The sequence below is a fragment of the Equus przewalskii genome, chromosome 13, assembly GCF_037783145.1.
Source record: "Equus przewalskii isolate Varuska chromosome 13, EquPr2, whole genome shotgun sequence".
NCBI classification, from domain to species: domain Eukaryota; kingdom Metazoa; phylum Chordata; class Mammalia; order Perissodactyla; family Equidae; genus Equus; species Equus przewalskii.
Window position 1 is genome coordinate 42,083,937 of NC_091843.1, and position 17,339 is coordinate 42,101,275.

The 17,339-nt window shown below is 35.8% G+C and overlaps 1 protein-coding gene across 1 annotated transcript in view; it reads right to left on the reverse strand.

The window, feature by feature from the left end:
- RAD50 (RAD50 double strand break repair protein) overlaps positions 1-17,339 on the reverse strand; it is a 67,796-nt gene that overhangs the window by 39,627 nt on the left and 10,830 nt on the right. The window contains exons 3-7 of the mRNA XM_008538475.2: positions 12,297-12,448; positions 9,100-9,285; positions 8,538-8,742; positions 1,542-1,670; positions 1,140-1,305 (exon numbers count right to left, since the gene is read on the reverse strand). Coding sequence (XP_008536697.1) covers positions 1,140-1,305; positions 1,542-1,670; positions 8,538-8,742; positions 9,100-9,285; positions 12,297-12,448 — 838 coding nt within the window. The remainder of the gene's footprint in view (positions 1-1,139; positions 1,306-1,541; positions 1,671-8,537; positions 8,743-9,099; positions 9,286-12,296; positions 12,449-17,339) is intronic.

The window sequence follows — 17,339 nt, forward strand, 5'->3', positions numbered from 1 at the left end:
GAAGTGACTCGGAAGATGGGAGCTGGTTGTCAGAGGAAGGAACTATGTGATTTGAGAGTAGGAACTTTCAATACTCACTCTCTCCAGCTCTGGGGAGGGGCTGAAGATTGAGTTCAATCTACCAATGGCCAATGATTTAATCAATCATGCCTATATAATGGAACTTCCATAAAACCCAAAAAAACAGCGTTCTGAGAACTTTTGGTTGCTGAACACATCAAGATGCTGGGTTAGTACCACACATGGAGAGGGCATGGAAGCTCAATGCCCCTTCCCCATACCATGCCCCTATGCATCTCTTCCATTTGGCTGTTCCTGAGCTTTATCTTTTATAATAAACTGGTTATGGTAAGTGTTTCTCAGAGTTCTACTGAACCTGAGGGGTTGTGGGAACCTCTGATTTATAGCCAGCTGGTCAGAAGTACAGGTGACAGATAACCTAGAACTTGCATTTGTCATCTCAAGTGGAGGGCAGTCTCATGGGACTGAGCCCTTAATCTCTGGGGTCTGACTAACTCTGGACAGTTAGTATCAGAATTGAATTAAATTATAGGATACCCAATCAGTGCCCACCGAGAATTGGAGAATTACTTCTTGGTATGAAAAAACCCACACATCTGGTGTCAGAATTGTTGAGTAGAAAAAGAGTTTTCTTTTGGTAACATTTTGCAAAATCATAGCATAATATCATAACCAGGATATTGATGTTGATATACAATCCATCAATCTTACTCAGATTTCCCCAATTTCACTTGTACCTGTGTGTGTGTGTGCGTGCTTGTGTGTGTGTATTAAGTTCTACACGATTTTATCAACTGTGTAGGTTCATATATCCACCATGACAGTCAAGATACTGAACAGTTCCAATACCACAAGAATCCCTCTTATTGTCTTTATAAACATAACCACTTTAACCTTCCTTCTGCCTCTCCTCTTAGTAGTCCTGGCAACCACTTATCTGTTGGTTTCCCTTCCTAAAATTTTGGCATTTCAAAACTGTTAAGTAAATGGAAACATACCGTATATAATCTTTTAAGATTAGCTTTTTTCATTCAGCATTATTCCCTGGAGATTCATCATTCATGCAGACAATGCATAATATTCTGATATGAAAAAAGACAATAAGGACTTTGTCCTACCCTGTTCAACAAGTAGATCTGACTTTTCTTGATTGAGAAGCCCAGATTCTTTATTTAATTTTTCCACTTCACGCTGACAGTCTACCAATCTCCTTTCTTTCTCCCTTACTGTTCTCTGGTGATTGTGATATAAATCATTTAGTTGTTCATCAGTCCCTTGAAAAACCTGTGTAGAACCAAGATAAAGAGCTTTAATAAGCAAGTATCAGACGGTATCACTCTGATGTACAAAATATGAACCAAAGGTTACTTAATATCCTTCTCTTTAACATACACACAGAAGTAACACAAACATAAATATTTGTATATTTTTTTCAAAATATAAGTAGCAAAACGGAATCAAATGATTCATTACAATAACCTCAAAATTTTGAAGTAGAACAAAATTCTATCACCACAAACCTTTTCCATTTTCTGTTCCAGTTCACTATTATCTTTCTCCATTTGCTTCTTTCGGCTATCCAAGGCTTTAATTTCATTGTCAAGTCTCATTATTTTAGAGAGATTTTGTTCAATTTCTTTTAGACGATTCTGAAAATAAATACTCAACATAAATAAAACTTACTATAGTTTACACTGCAGATGAATGAAGAAAAATAAGATGTCTCAGGGCCAAATACTTCATAAAAGTGATCTCATTTAATGCTAAGAACGCTATAGAGAGGGCACAGAGAAACTGAGGATCAGAGACATTAAGTAACTTGCCCAACTCCTCACAGCTGGTAAAGAAAAGCAGGGATTAAACTCCACTTCTACCTCCAAAGCCCATGCCCTGCCCTCAATACCTCCCACAAAAGTCCTTCATTCATCGGGTACTTAGAGCCACATTATGTAAAGTACCACATTTTAAGAACTTAATCTTTAAAAGGCTAACTATTTAACCTATATATAAAAAAAAATCAGAACTCCTGAGTAGGCTAGAAACTCATGGTGAGTCATCAGCACATTCTGAGCCTGTGACAAAATTTATTTTGATTCAAAGTTTGCTCAAGCACAGAGGACTTTGAACAAGTGAAGTGTGACAAAAGATCTCAGTGGCCTGCTTCCAGGGATAGCTGGTTGCCTCATCTCCTAGGAATATGTGTGACCTGGCTCATAGTATTCTCCCCTTGGATGATGTTGGGGATACTCTTCCAATGTTTGCCTCTACGATTCCACAGCTGATCAATTCCTCTTCTAAGACATTTTTAGAACCTAAATTTTAAACTAACATATTATTAGAGTGCTTAGATATCAATTATAAATTTTCATAGCTGCATCGAAATGCATCCTCAACTCTCATGTCATCTAGTAAAATTATACTATATCTTGTGATTTATATATTAATGAATAGCATGTAATCACCATAAAAACAGGAACTTTTTTTACTCTGTTCACTTATGTATCCCCAGTACACATAACAGGTGTTCCATATGTTAGCTGAAAGGATGAGAGATTTGAAAAAAGTTATTTTACCAATAATAACAGTTATAGCTATCATTGACTGATTACCTACTATATTGCAGATACTGTACTAGGCGCGGCTATACATTCTCCCTAATCCTTATGAGACTACATGCTAAGTAGGAGACTTAGAGGACTTGTAAAAAGTCACATACTTAACAATGAGAGATAAGACTGGGAGGCAGGGTGGTATAATGGTTAAGACGGCAGGCTCTGGGTGCTGGAACAATTGGACACCTGTACGCAAAAAAGTAAACCTCAACCTTACATCACACCATGTTCAAAAATTAACCTAAAATGGAGCATATACTTAAACGTAAGAACTCAAACTATAATTGCAAGGAGAAAACACAGAAGAAAATCTTTGTGACCTTGGGTCAGGCAAATATTTCTTAAATAGGAAAAAAAAACGACAAACTGTAAGAGAAAAAAATTGACAGACTAGACTTGACCAAAATTAAAAACTCCTGCCCTTGGGCCAGCCCTCGTGTCCTAGTGGTTAAGTTTGGTGCGCTCCACTTTGGTGGCCCAGGTTTGGTTCCCAGGCACAGATCTTTACCACTCATCTGTCAGTGGCCATGCTGTGGTGGTGGCTCACATACCAAATAGAAGAAGACTGGCAACAGATGTTAGCTCAGGGCAAATCTTCCTCAGCAAAAAACAAAAACAAAAACACTCCTGCCCTTTGAAAAGCAAAGAAAGAAAATAAAATATTTGCAAAACGCCTATCTGATAAGGGTTTGCATCCAGATATATAAAGAACTCTTACACCTCAATAATAAAAAGACAAAAAAAAAACCACATTGAAAATAGGCAAAAGATTTGAGTAGACACTTGACCAAAGAAGATATTCAGATGGCAAACACACACATAAAAAGATACTCAACATCCATAAACATGAGGAAAATGCAAATTAAAACCACAATGAAAAAAAGAAACACTTAGAGATACTACCACACATCTACTATAATGGCTAAAATAAAAAAGACTGACAGTAAGTGGTGACAAGGATGTAGAGCAACTGCACTCTTTTACATTGTTGGCAGGACTATGAAATGGTATGGCCATTTTGAAAAGAAGTCTGACAGCTCATAAGGTTAAATATACACTTACTATACAACCTAGCAACCCCACTTCTGGGGAGGTACCCAAGAGAGATGAAAACATACCTTCAAACAAAGACCTGTACACAAAAGTTTATAGCCATTTTATTTGTAATAGCTGAAAGCTGGAAACAACTTAATGTCCATCAACCAGGGAATGGATGAATAAGTTATAATATATCCATAGAATGGAACACTCTCAGCAATAAAAAGGAATTAACTACTCATATATGCAACAACACAGATAAAATAAAAAGCATAATTATTCTAAGAAGCCAGAAACAAAGGCTACATAATGTATGATTCCATTTATGGGACATTCTGGAAAAGGCAAAAGTATAATGACAGAAAATGAATCAGTGATTACCATAGGCTGGGAGTGAGGGAGAGGACTGACTGCAAGACTTGAGAGAATTTTCGGGGGTGATGGAAATATTCTACATCTTTATTGTAGTGGTGGTTATGCCACTGTCTGCATTTGTCCAAACTCACCAACCTATATACTTTAAAAAGAGTGGCTTTTACTATACGTACGTTATACTTCAATAAATCTGACTTAAAAAAAAAGTATGGGCTTAGGAATCAGAGGCCTGCACTTAAATCCTGGATTTACCCCTTACTTCCAATGTGAACACCTGTGCCTCAGTTTCTTGGCTATAAAACCTCATAGGGTTACTATGGGGCTTACACAATCCATTTTAAAGCACTTTCCTCAGTGACTGGCATACAGTAGGCCCTCAATGAATGGGACCATTCACATTACTTGTGAAAAAAATTCTGTGTTGAGAAAATATCTTTTGAACAGTCTAACAAAGAGAACTGGACTGATTCTTAAGAGCACTTAATATTAACACCTCAGCTATGATACTCTACTTCTCAGAAACTTTTTGGAGTCTCTCTATCGGTGTTTCCAAGGACTCTTGGTGCTTTAATATTATCTGGGCTTGGATCTTTTGTGACATCTCTAGTTGCTTCATTCCTTAAGTCCAGTCAGTCATCAGATACTGGGGATTCATTCTTTGACATCTGTGTTTTAGCTCGATTCTCAGAGCACACAACCTAGTAAAAGGAGCTAAGACGAACAGAAAGACAACAAAAAAATATAGCAGTGTTTAAAGCTTAGGTGTTATTGTAAAATGAGACGAAAGAATGAGGCAACTGGGCTATCAGGTATAGAAGGATCATGAACTTGTGTGTGGAAGAGTAAGTTAGAGGGCCAGAGGGTATTTTTGAACTTGAAAATAAATTTCTCAGTGAATTCCCACTGAAGTTAAGAAAGGAAAACATGGGGCCGGCTCTGTGACCGAGTGGTTAAGTTCGCGCACTCCGCTGTGGCGGCCCAGGGTTCGGATCCTGGGCGCGGACATGGCACCACTCGTCAGGCCATATTGAGGCAGCGTCCCACATCCCACAACTAGAAGAACCTGCAACTAAGATATACAACTGTGTACAGGGAGGGGTTTGGGGAGATAAAGCAGAAAAAAAAAAAAAGATTGGCAACAGTTGTTAGCCCAGGTGCCAATCTTTAAAAAAAAAAAAAAGAAAGGAAAACAGGCCTAAGTTGGCCAAGGTCAGGATAGGAGGTGGTGGTATGGGAAAAAAGTAGTTTGTGAGAGTTCCTAAAGATGGAGGGAATTTGTGAAAGAGAAAGCATGAATTATATGCAGTATTGAAACGAAGCTGTCTTCCGAACAGCTGCTGGGAAGGTGATTTGACCCAAACTTTCAAACTTTATGCTGAGTTCTATGACAGGAAGAATCCTCCTGTATCAGAGCTAAAAAAGGACTTTGGAAATCATTCACTTGATAACTAAACCACCTGCTATGTGCCAGGCACTGGGCTAGGCTCCAAGCATACAGAGAATACGATTAGACCCTTGGATAACTAGTCAAAATTAAAGACAAATAAGGAAATATACAAACACCTAAATGTTTGCTACAGACTTGGTTAGAATCCTGGCAGCACTCAATAAATACCAGGTGTTATCTCTTAGCCCTAACTTGACATTATTTCCTATACAAATGCTCTATTTCAACTATATGGATTTGCTTGATAGTGTTCAAAGACAGCTTGCATTTTACTGTCCCTATGTCTCTAATTACCTACCCATTTATGGTCAACAAAAGCATACCCCAAGTTCAGGCCTATGAAATCCTCTCTGGCCATTTCAGATGGAAATTCTCTTCCTTCCTCAGACCTCTTATAGCTCTTGTCTTTTATTTTGCCTTATGTGTGCTTGTCATCTTTTCAACCAGGCTACTCCTGAAGAAATTAAAATGTGCTCCAATATTGGTAATTATCACACTCTCTACACATAGTTATCAGGAGAACTGTCCTAAAATACAACATACTTTGTCACTCTTCTGTCTACTGAACTAAATTCTAAGCCCATTAGCTGCCCATAATCTGATGGCAATTCTTGTCTCTCACTCTTTTTACCCTGATTTAACCCAGGCTCTTCCTCACAATCCTGTTTTGATAAGCTTGTATGTGTGAATGTACACACGTGAATGTTTGTATACATGTGTATTGTATATATGCAAAAAAAAAACCTGCTGTAGGATACACCTGGGAGGTTAAAGATGAAAAATGGGAAGAGCATCTCTTACTTTTCAACTGACATTCTACTATAACTTTTTCATTGTGAGCATATATTATGTGTAAAAGAAAAAATACAAACAAATATGCATAAAATGGCTTCTAGTCTGTCAATCTGATTTTTCCCCATCCTTTAAGGCCCAGCTCAACTCTGCCTCCTCCCTTGAAGGCCTTGTGATAGATTTCTATTCAAGGCCATCACTTTTTTAAACAGCTTTATTGAGACATAATTCATATACAATTCACCCATTTAAAGTGTACAATTCAATATTTTTTTAGTATATTCAGAGTAGTGCAACCATCACCATAATCTAATCTTAGGACTTACAAAAAGAACTTCCTAAAAGAAACCCTATCCCCATTAGCAGTCACTAATCATTCCTCTCTAGCCCCTACCCTAGGCGATCACTAATCCATTTTCTGTCTCTGCAGATTTGCCTATTCTGGACATTTCAAATAAGGGGAATCATACAATATATTGTCTTTTGTGATTGGCTTCTTTCACCTAACACGTTGTTGAGGTTCTTGCCTGTTGTAGCATGTATCAGAACTTCATTTCTTTTTACAACTGAGTGATATTTCAATGCATGGATATGCCACATTTTATTGATCAGTTAGTTAATGGACAGTTGAGTTGTTTTCATTTTGGAGCTCTTATGAATAATGCTGCTACGAACATTCCTATACAAGTTTTCGTGTAGATGTATGTTTTAATTTCTCTTGAGTATAAGGATACTTAAAATTGGTGGGTCATATGGCAACTCTATAAGTAACATTTTGAGGAACTGCTGAACTGTCTTCCAAAGTGGCTATACCATTTTATATTCCCACCAGGATCTATGAGGGTTCCAATTTCTCCGCATCCTCATCAACACATTATCTATCTTCTTGACTTACAGCCATTTTTGTGGGTGTGAGTGATACTTCACTGTGGTTTTGATTTGCACTTTCCTGATGAATAATGATGTCAAGCATCTTTTCATGTGCTTATTGGACACATATCTTCTCTGGAGAAATAGCTGTTCAGATCCTTTGCCCATTTTCAAATTGTGCTGTTTATTTTTTATTATTGAGTTATAAGAGTTCTTTATATATTCCCAATAAAAGTCCCTTATCAGATCTACGACTTGCAAATCTTTTCTCCAATTCTGTGGGTTGTCTTTTTGTTTTCTTGACGGTATAGTTTGCAGAACAGAAGTTTTTCATTTTGATGAAGTACAATTTATCTATTTTTTTCTTTTCTCACTTGTGTTACAGTCATCATCTTTCAGCTCCTAAAGAACCTATGTTCTAAACTGTATCATTTGTGTAGCTCTTCAGTTTACTTCTCTGTTGTCCTACCTATCTTCTAAAAGAGTTTCCTTGTTTCTCCAACTAGATTTTCAGTTCTTTAAAAGTAAAGTGCAAGTCTTTGGCTTCCTTATCCCTGAGAGCACCTGCACAGTGCTATGCACAAAACAATAATTATCCACTAAGGGAGGTATTAATGTCAATGGACATTGGGACAGGAACCACACCAAAGCTTTTCCAGTTTACACTTCAAAGATCTATATCAGTATTTACAGATGAGTTTTTAAAAAACAACATGATAATTTTTAAATGGCTTTAAAAAAATCTACTATCTGAAACCTAGAAAACAACCATTTTCAAGAATATTCTTACTTATTAGACTAGGAATATCTTAAGGGCAAGGATGTTGTTGTAGTCCTCCTTGTACCTGTAGCCCCAAGCACAGTATACTCTAGCACACAGGAAACACTCAATAAATGCTTGTGAAATGAATGAATGGGATTTCTTTAAGGTCTTCCTTATAAACCACAAAGTTCAGAAAGCTATACTCATTTGCAAATATATCAACATGTTACATGCATCAATTCCAAATTTTGTGCAATGTCAAGCACATCCTGCAAATTATAAAAAATTCCCTAGAAAGAGCTGTCAATTAAAAAAAAGAATCTCCTTAAGAATACAGAACTGTAAGGTTGGGTCATTACACATATTTAACAACTAGTGATCTATCTTACTAACTGAGTATGATGCTACAAATTTATTTATTCTCAAATCCAAGTTTTTTGGGCAACTTTAATCGTCTAGTATAGATCTAAGACATTAACCATAATATTATATAGTCTCTGATAATTTTTTTAAGAAATATACACACCATTCAAATTTATATAAAAATAAAGTGCTTTAGCGGTGAGTGCTACCATGGTAAAAGGTGACCTTCTCCTCAGCAAACAAGAAATCAAATTACCTTCAACGGATCAAGTTCATTCTCATAGGATTTGACAATTTCCTTTGAAGATGTTAACTGGGCTTCCTTACTAGTAATCTGATCTCGAATCTCACAAGCTTTTTCCTTATTTTGCTTCAGATATTTGAGTTCTGTTTGACATTCTTTTACTTTCTGACCTTGTGTCTGACGTACCTGCCGAAGTGTTTCCAAGGCTTTAATGTACCTTTGAAGATATTAAATAAAAATCAAATTTCTGGCTAAGTAAATTATGGTATATTCAAACAATGGAATAGGATGTAGTCATTAAGATTATGTTTACAAAGAATTTTTAATAACTTAGAAAATGCTTATGACATAATGCTAAGTGAAAAAGTTACATATATACTGTCAACCAGGTAAATAAAGATGAATAGAAAGTAAACTGAAAGGAAGTATACCCACCGGTTGCCACTGGATGAGAGGTAATATTTGATAACTCTTTTGCTTTAAAATTTTTTTCTGTTTAAAAAAAGAAGCAACCAAATTGCAACTATGGCTCAATAAGTTAATGGGCTACGAAGTCTAATTAAAGGTTACAAACCTTGTTGCTGAAAAAATTTCATCAAATTTTTGCTTCAAAGCCTTTCCTTCACTTAAAGGCCAATTAGACTCTTCTTGGTGACAGAAAATGACATTATTTAGCACAGACTTGGAAACCCCAAGAGAACTTATCATCTCTCGGTCAATTTCGGCACATTTAGAGCTGAGACTGACCTTTTCGCCATGCCTATAGAAAATGAAAATCAACAATTTATGTAACATAACCTCCAGCTGTACCTAGTCTATTGCGTAATCAATCCTTCACCCTGTACTTGAAAAAAAAGTCCCCTCAACCATCCCATTACAATAGCTTCCTCATACTAAAAAGTATAACTCTTATTAAACAATTCAGCAGTTCACTGATGAAAAAGTATATAAAACAAGGTAGTACAGGAAAAGATGCCAGAAGTTTTCTTTTACATATTTGAACTTTTAAATATAATAATTTAAAATATTTATAGACAACGCATAGAGGAAAATAAAGTATCTTCCATCCCCAGAACTTAAAAATAAGGAAAATAAGAGACTTAAAATAATAAAACAAAACATGATCCACAGCAGACAGGCAAAGGTGCTTTAAACTAACATCCAAAGACTGTAGTTTAGATAAGGGGTTGTTCAGTAACAGACACATGGTAAAATGAGAGTAAAGGCAAACCTTAATGGTGCTCATCTAAGCAAATCCAGGGAGGATTCTTAATCAGTAGGCCTCAAGTTCTAGGGTCACAATGACAAAACAATCCAATAGAGAGAACTGCCTCAGGATTTTTAAAATGAGTTCCATACATGATTATACCCAGGCCCAGGAGCATCCTTGCCCTTGGATTCCAAGAGATCTCAGTTTCTTTCAGCAGAAGGACAAATTCACCATTTTCTGTCACAAATCTGTCCAGTATCTGTTAATAACTAGATTAGGTAGACAGAGGCAGTGGTCTGTCTTTACTGTCATTGATATATTCCAATAAGTATTTTTAAAATATTACACCAAACGTACTGAGAACGTTTTGTAGGAGGACAGAATGGACACAGATAGACCAGGTTATTATATCAGACTAGGGAAAGATGATGGTAGCCTGAACTAGAATGGCTGTAGAGATGAAAAGAAACAGACTCAGAGACATTTAGGTTAAATCCATAGGCTTTGATAATGGACTGATTATGGAGGGCAAGTAAGGTGTCAAGATAGACTTAGGTTCTTGGATTGTGTCACTGGATGGATGGGGGTGTCATTTATTGAGACGGGGAGCACTGCAAAAGGATCAAGTTGTGAGAGGTTTTTTAAGAGGAGTCAAGAGGAAAGATACATGAGGTTGGTTTCAAACATGTTGAATCTGCGGTGTCTTTGAAACAACTGGTAGAATATGAGACACTTGGGTACATGAGTCTGGAAACAGAGATGTGGCCTGGAGACAAATCTGTGAGTCACCTACAAATACACAGCAATGAATATGAATGAGATTATCTAGGAAGAGACTGTATAGCAAAAATAGGAGAGTATCTACGGCTGAACCTGTGGCACTCCAAACTTCATTAGCTGTGTAGGATGTGGCTGTGAAGGACAGAAAGAGGGAACAGTGTTGTGTCAGGTCATGGGAGTCTTGAGAAAAACTTTCAAGTAAGAAGTGATTAACACCTACCATTTACTGACTTGTAGTACATGGAATAATAGCCTTTCAAAGATATCTACATTGCAATCCCTGAAATTTGTGAATGTATCAGGGTACATGGCAAAGGAGAATTAAAGTGGCAGACGGAATTAAGGTTGCTCATCATTTGAATTTAAATAGAGAGATTATCCTGGATTATCTGGGTGGGGCCAAGGTAATCACAAGAGTCCTTAAATGTGGGAAAGAGAGGCAGAAGATGAGGTGAGAGAGTGATAAAATGTGAGAACTCTGCCCACTGTTGCTGGCTTTGAAGACAGAGGAAGAGGGCCAGGAGTCAAGGAGTGTGGGTGGCATCTAAAAGACGGAAAGGACAAGGAAACAGATTTTCCACTAAAACCTCCAGACAGGACCATAGCCCTGCCAACACCTTGATTTAAGCCAGTGAGACTCAATTCGGATTTCTAAACTACAAAACTGTAAACAAGAAATTTGTGTTGTTTTAAGCTGCAAAGTTTGTGGTTTGCTATAGCAGTCACTGAAAACTACTACATGAACTCTTACGACATATTAAGCATTTTAGATGCATTAGTTCAATCCTTACATCTTTCTAAGATATGTACAGCCATAACGAATCCTTATTTTACAAATGAAAGAAACAGACTCACCATGATGTTTGTTTTGTATAGCACTAGCATTATCCTAATTAAAACAAAGGTTTTTTGTGACCTGAGTTGGAGCTGGTTCAGTAGAGGAATGGGGCTAGAGGAGTGAGGAGGAACTGAAGAAACTGAGACACTGAACAACTCGTTTGATAAGACTGGCTGTAAAGGGGAAGATGAAGACAGATAATAATTAGAATGGAATGGAATAAGAGGATGCGGGAAAGATGCAAGTGTGTTTAAAAGACAAGGAAAAGAATCCATTTAAGAAGCCAGTAGCTAGTATAGTGCCTCAAGTACATAATAGGTGCTAAACATTATTGGTTAAATAAAGGAATTATTTAATTAGTTTAACAAATAAATAAATAAATGAAAGAGAGGGGTAAGGCAACAGTTATTTGCTCAACAAGGATAAAGCCTTGAATCCAGGGCAGCCTAATTCCAAAATCCATACCCATTACAAGATGATACCTGCCTCTAACAGAACAGTAACAGCTGAAAGGGATAAATTACTACTTTTTCCTACTTGTCCGCTTCTCATCTCATCCCTCCCTACACATGATACCAGCATTCTTCATTCATTCAATCTATATTTGACTAATCATGCACCTTCAATTCATCAACTGTTCATTACTCAAAGGAATGGTGCATTATCACTAAATCTTTAATGGGGTCATTCTGTTTGATAAACAGTATCAAATAAAAAATTAAATGTTGATAGTGGGTGAGGCTTTGCATATGTAGGGGCAAGGCGTATACAGGAACTCCACTTTTTGCTCAATCTTGCTGAAAACCTAAACTGCTCTAAAAACTAAAGTCTGTTAAAAAGAAAATTAACACTCCACCAAAATAAAGTAGTAGGAAAAAACAATAGTCTTATAGACCTAAAAGACAGAAAATGAACAGATATCCAAAATAAAATAAACACCTACTTTGTTCTAGTAATGACTCCTTCCAGGGTTTTAAATTCTGTCTTTTTGCTTTTCTGAGTACACACCATAGATCTCTGCACAGCTATAAGTTCTCCATTGACATCACGAAACTGCAGACGAATCTGGGCTCTAACATCTGTTTCTTGAGCAACCTTTGAAAGTAAACAGAGAAAAATTACGCTACTTTAATAGCATCAGAACATTAGTTCTGAAAGAAAAGATATAAGCAATCTTACGGAAAATGAGAGAACAAAAAAAGAAAAACTTATTCAAAATAAGTGACATTTTTACATGTTATTCAAAATATAGGAGGAAAAGAATACTTTTTGATTTGCTAAAACTGTATTATATTATCTACCTATTATTCAGCATCATTAGATCAGGTATGTGGATTCTACAAATAAATGAATTTTATCTTAAGTACCAAAAGTGTTTTTTAAAATATTTTTTAAAACAATCACAAGCTTATAGAAAAGTAGAAATACAGTATATGTAACTTTTTCCCCCTGGACCACTTGAGAGTACTTACTGATCTAATGTCCCATCAGTATTTCCTACAAAACAAGGCAGTTTTCAACCACAAAAATCAGGAAATTGAGAGTGATATATTACTACCATACAGTCCTCACGTACCATTCAAGTTTTGCCAGTTGTTCTAATATGTCCTTTACAACAAAAGGATCCAGTTCAGAATTACACGTTACACATTGCACAGAATTACACATTGTTATCATGTCTCTTTAATTTCTTTCCGTCTGCATCAGTTCCTCAGATTTTCCTTGACTTTCATGGCTGATCATTTTGAAAATTACAGAACATTATTTTATAGAGTGTCTCCCAAAACTTGGGTTTGTCTAATATTTCCTCATGACTAGAATAAGATTACGCATCTTTGGCAGGAATATTACAGAAGTGATGATGTGGCTCCTTTCACTGCATCTCATCAGACGGGACACAATTTCAACTTATCTCATTACTGGGGATGTTAACCTCAATCTCTTGCTAAAGGTGGTATCTGCCAGGCTTCTCCATCATAAAGTTATTTTTTCTACTTTGTTCTTAAATATTTGTGGAAAGATACACTGAGTCCATGTAAATACCTCGTACCTCATCAAGCTTTCCACCACTAGTTTTAACATCTATTAATGTTTCTTACCTGGATGAGTTATTACTATGATAGCTATCAAACAGTAATTTTTTTGTTCCATTATTCTTCCTACATTTATTGTTAAGATTCTATTATAAAGAAGGGCTTTGTCCTTTCCCCATTTATTTTTTTCATTTTTAAAATAAGACTATGGACTTCTGCATTCCTCTCTTGGGCTCTAATTCCCAACCAGGCTGCCGTAGCTAGCTTTTGTGGATGCCTTCCTCCCTCAGCCTCATCTACTGGCTTTTGGACTAAATTACTTAAGAATGAAGGAAAGTGCTGAGTTTTTATCACGAATAAATACTGAATTTTAATGATTTTTTTGTACCTATTGATACTCATATGATTTTTCTTCTTCACTCTGTTAATGTGGCAAATTACACTGATTAGTTTGAATGTTAAACCTTGCATCCCTGAGATAAACCCAACTTAGTCAAGGTGTATTATCTTTATTTGCATATTGTTGAATTTTGTTTGCGAATATTTTGCTAAGGAGTTTTGTATTTATGTTCATGAGAGATATCTGTCTACAGTTTTCTTGTAATGTCTTTGTCTGGGTTTGGTATCAGGGTAATGGTACCCTCATGAAATGAGTTGTGACCTATTTCCTCTGGCTCTCTTTTCTGAAAGAGTTTGTGTGGAACTGACATTATTTCTTCCTAAAATGTTTGGTAGAATTCACCAGAGAGCCCAGTAATAGACCCATGCCTATATGGTCAATTAATCTATAACAAAGAAGACAAGAATATTCAATGGGGAAAAGACAGTCTCTCAATAAATGGTGATGGGAAAACTAAACAGATAAGTACAAAAGAATGAAACTTGGACCACCTTTTTACACCATATACAAAATTAAATTTCAAATTAATTAAAGACTTAATTAAGTGTAAGACCTGAAACCATAAAAATTCTAGAAGGAAACATAGGTAGTAAACTCTTTGACATCGGTCTTGGCAATATTTTTTTGGATATGTCTCCTCAGGCAAGGGCAACAAAAGCAAAAATAAACAAATGGACTACATCGAACTAAAAAGCTTTGGCACAGCAAAGGAAACAATCAACAAAACAAAAAGGCAACCTACTGAATGGGAGAATATATCTGCAAATGATATAGCCAATAAGGGGTTAATATCCAAAATATATAAAGAACTCATACAACTCAAATCAAAAAAGCAAATAATCTGATTAAAAAACAAGCAGAGAACCTGAACAGACATTTTTCCAAACAAGACATACAGATGGCCAATAGGTGCATGAAAAGGTGCTCAACATCCCTAATCATCAGGGAAATGCAAATCAAAACCACAATGAGCTATCACCTCACACCTGTTAGAATGGCTATTATCAAAAAGACAACAAATAACAAGGGTTGACAAGGATGTGGAGAAAAGTGAACCCTTGTGCACCATTGGTGGGAATGCAAATTAGTGCAGCAACTATGGAAAACAGAATGGAGGTTCCTCAAAAAATTAAAAATAGAACTACTATTCCACTTCTAGGTTTTACCCAAAGAAATAAAAAACACTAATTCAAAATGATATATGCACCTCTATGTTCACTGTAGCACTACTTACAAAAGTGAACATATGGAAGCAACCTAAGTGTCCATCGGCAGGTGAATGAATAAAGATGTGGTGTGTATACACACACACACACACACACACACACACACACAATAGAATATTACTCAGCCATAAAAAAGAAACAAAATCCTCCCATTTGCAAATAACATGGATAGATCTAAGGGTATTACGCTAAGTGAATTAAGCCAAAGAAAGAAAGAAAAATACCATGTGATTTCACTTACATATGGAATCTAAAAAAAAAAAGCAAAACAAAACAAAACAGATTCACAGATACAGAGAACAATTTGGTGGCTGCTAGAGGGGAGGGGGGTGGGGAAAGGGCAAAACAGGTGAAAGGGATAAAGAGGTACAAACTTCCAGTCATAAAATAAATAAGTCATGGTGATATAATGTACAGCAAAGGAAATATAGTCAACAATATTGTAATAACTTTGTAGGAGGACAGATGGTAACTAGTCTTACCAGGGTTATCGTTTCGTAATGTAAATAAATGTCGAATGACTATGTTGTACACCTGAAACTGATACAATTTTGTATGTCAACTATACTTCAATAAAAAAGAAAGAAAGAAATTATCAGGGCCTGAAGGTCTCATCATGAGATTTTTAACTACAAATCAACTTCTTTAATAGGTATACTTCTTCTTGAGTGAGCTTTGGTAGCTTGTGTCCTTAAAAGAATTTGTCCATTTCACCTAAGTTGTTGAATTTATTGGTATCAAGTCGCTAACAATACTCCTTTATTACCTACATAATGTCTGTAGAATCTGCAGGGATGTTGCCTCTTTCATTCCCAATATCAGTAATTTGTGTCTTCTTTTTCTTGATTACTTTGCTTAGAGGTTTATTAATTTTATTGATTTTTTTCTATTTCCTAGATTTTGACTCTAATTTCCCTCCTTTTGCTTATTTTGAGTTTAATTAGGTCTTCTTTTGACAGTTTCTTAAGATGGAAGCTCAGGTCATTAATTTTAGACCTTTTTTCCTTTTCTAATATAACCACTTGATTCTATAAATGTCTAAGCATTATTTAGCTGCACCCCACAAATTTTCATATGCTATGATTTTATTTTAATTTATTTAAAGTATTTTCTAATTTCCCTTGTCATTCCTTTTTTGATCTTTGGGTTATTTAGAAGTGTGCTGCTTGATTTTCAAATATTTGGGAATTTTCCAGTTATTCTGTTGTTACTGATTTCTAGCTTGATTCTGGTGTGGTCAGAGAACCCACTCTGTATCACTTCTCCTTTTAAATTTATTTGCACTTGTTATATGGTCCAGAATATTTGTGAGTGCTCCACGTGTGCTTGAAAATAATACGTATTCTGCTGTTCATTGGTGGAATATCCTATAAATGTCAATTAGGTTAATCTGGATAATAGTGTTAAAGTTTTGCATATCCTTACTGATATTTTGTCTGCTTTTTCCATTTCTCTACTGTGAGGGGAATTGAGCTCTCCAACTATAACTGCTGATTTATCTATTTCTCCTTCAGTTTCATAGATTTTTGTTTCTTCTATATTGAAGTTCTACATTTAGAATTGTATCCTCTTGGTGAATGGACCCCTTGATCATCACAAAATGTCTTTTTACCCCAATGACATTCCTGGTTCTGAAGTGTACTGATATTAATATAGCCACTTCAGTTTTCTTTGTATTAGTTAGCATATCTTAGTATCTTTTTTCCAACCATTTACTTTTAACCCATCTGTACTATTATATTTAAAAACATTGTTATCCTTTTGATTTGAGTCTTTTTGTTATATCTTCTATTTCTCTCATTATGCTTATGTTTTCCTTTACATTTTTCCACATATTTGTAAAATTTATAATAATTTAAGGTCGTCTGTTAATTTTATCATCTCTTTCATTTTGGATCTGTTCCTATTTCTGCGTTTCTCCCTGTTGTGGGTTCCCTGCTTGTTTGCATGCCTGGTAACTTTCGATTGTGAATTTTACATGGTTGAGTGAAGACTTCTGTTTTACTCCTTTAATGAGTGTTGAACTTGGTTTAGGCATGCAGTTAAGTTTCTTGAGGTTTGATCCTTTTGAACCTTTGTTTTTAAGGTTTGTAAGGAAGCATCTAGAGTAACCTTTACTCTAGGACTAATTTAGTATCATTTCCCATCAGCCTCAAGAACCTCTTTCAACATTTCTTTTACTGCAAGTCTGCCGGTGACAAATACCTCTTGCCTTTTTTTTAAATTTGAAAATATTCTCCATTTCACCTTAAATTTTTGAAGGATATTTTTGTTGGATACAGAATTTTAGGTTGCCTTTTATTCCCCAGAACTTTAAAGATGTCATC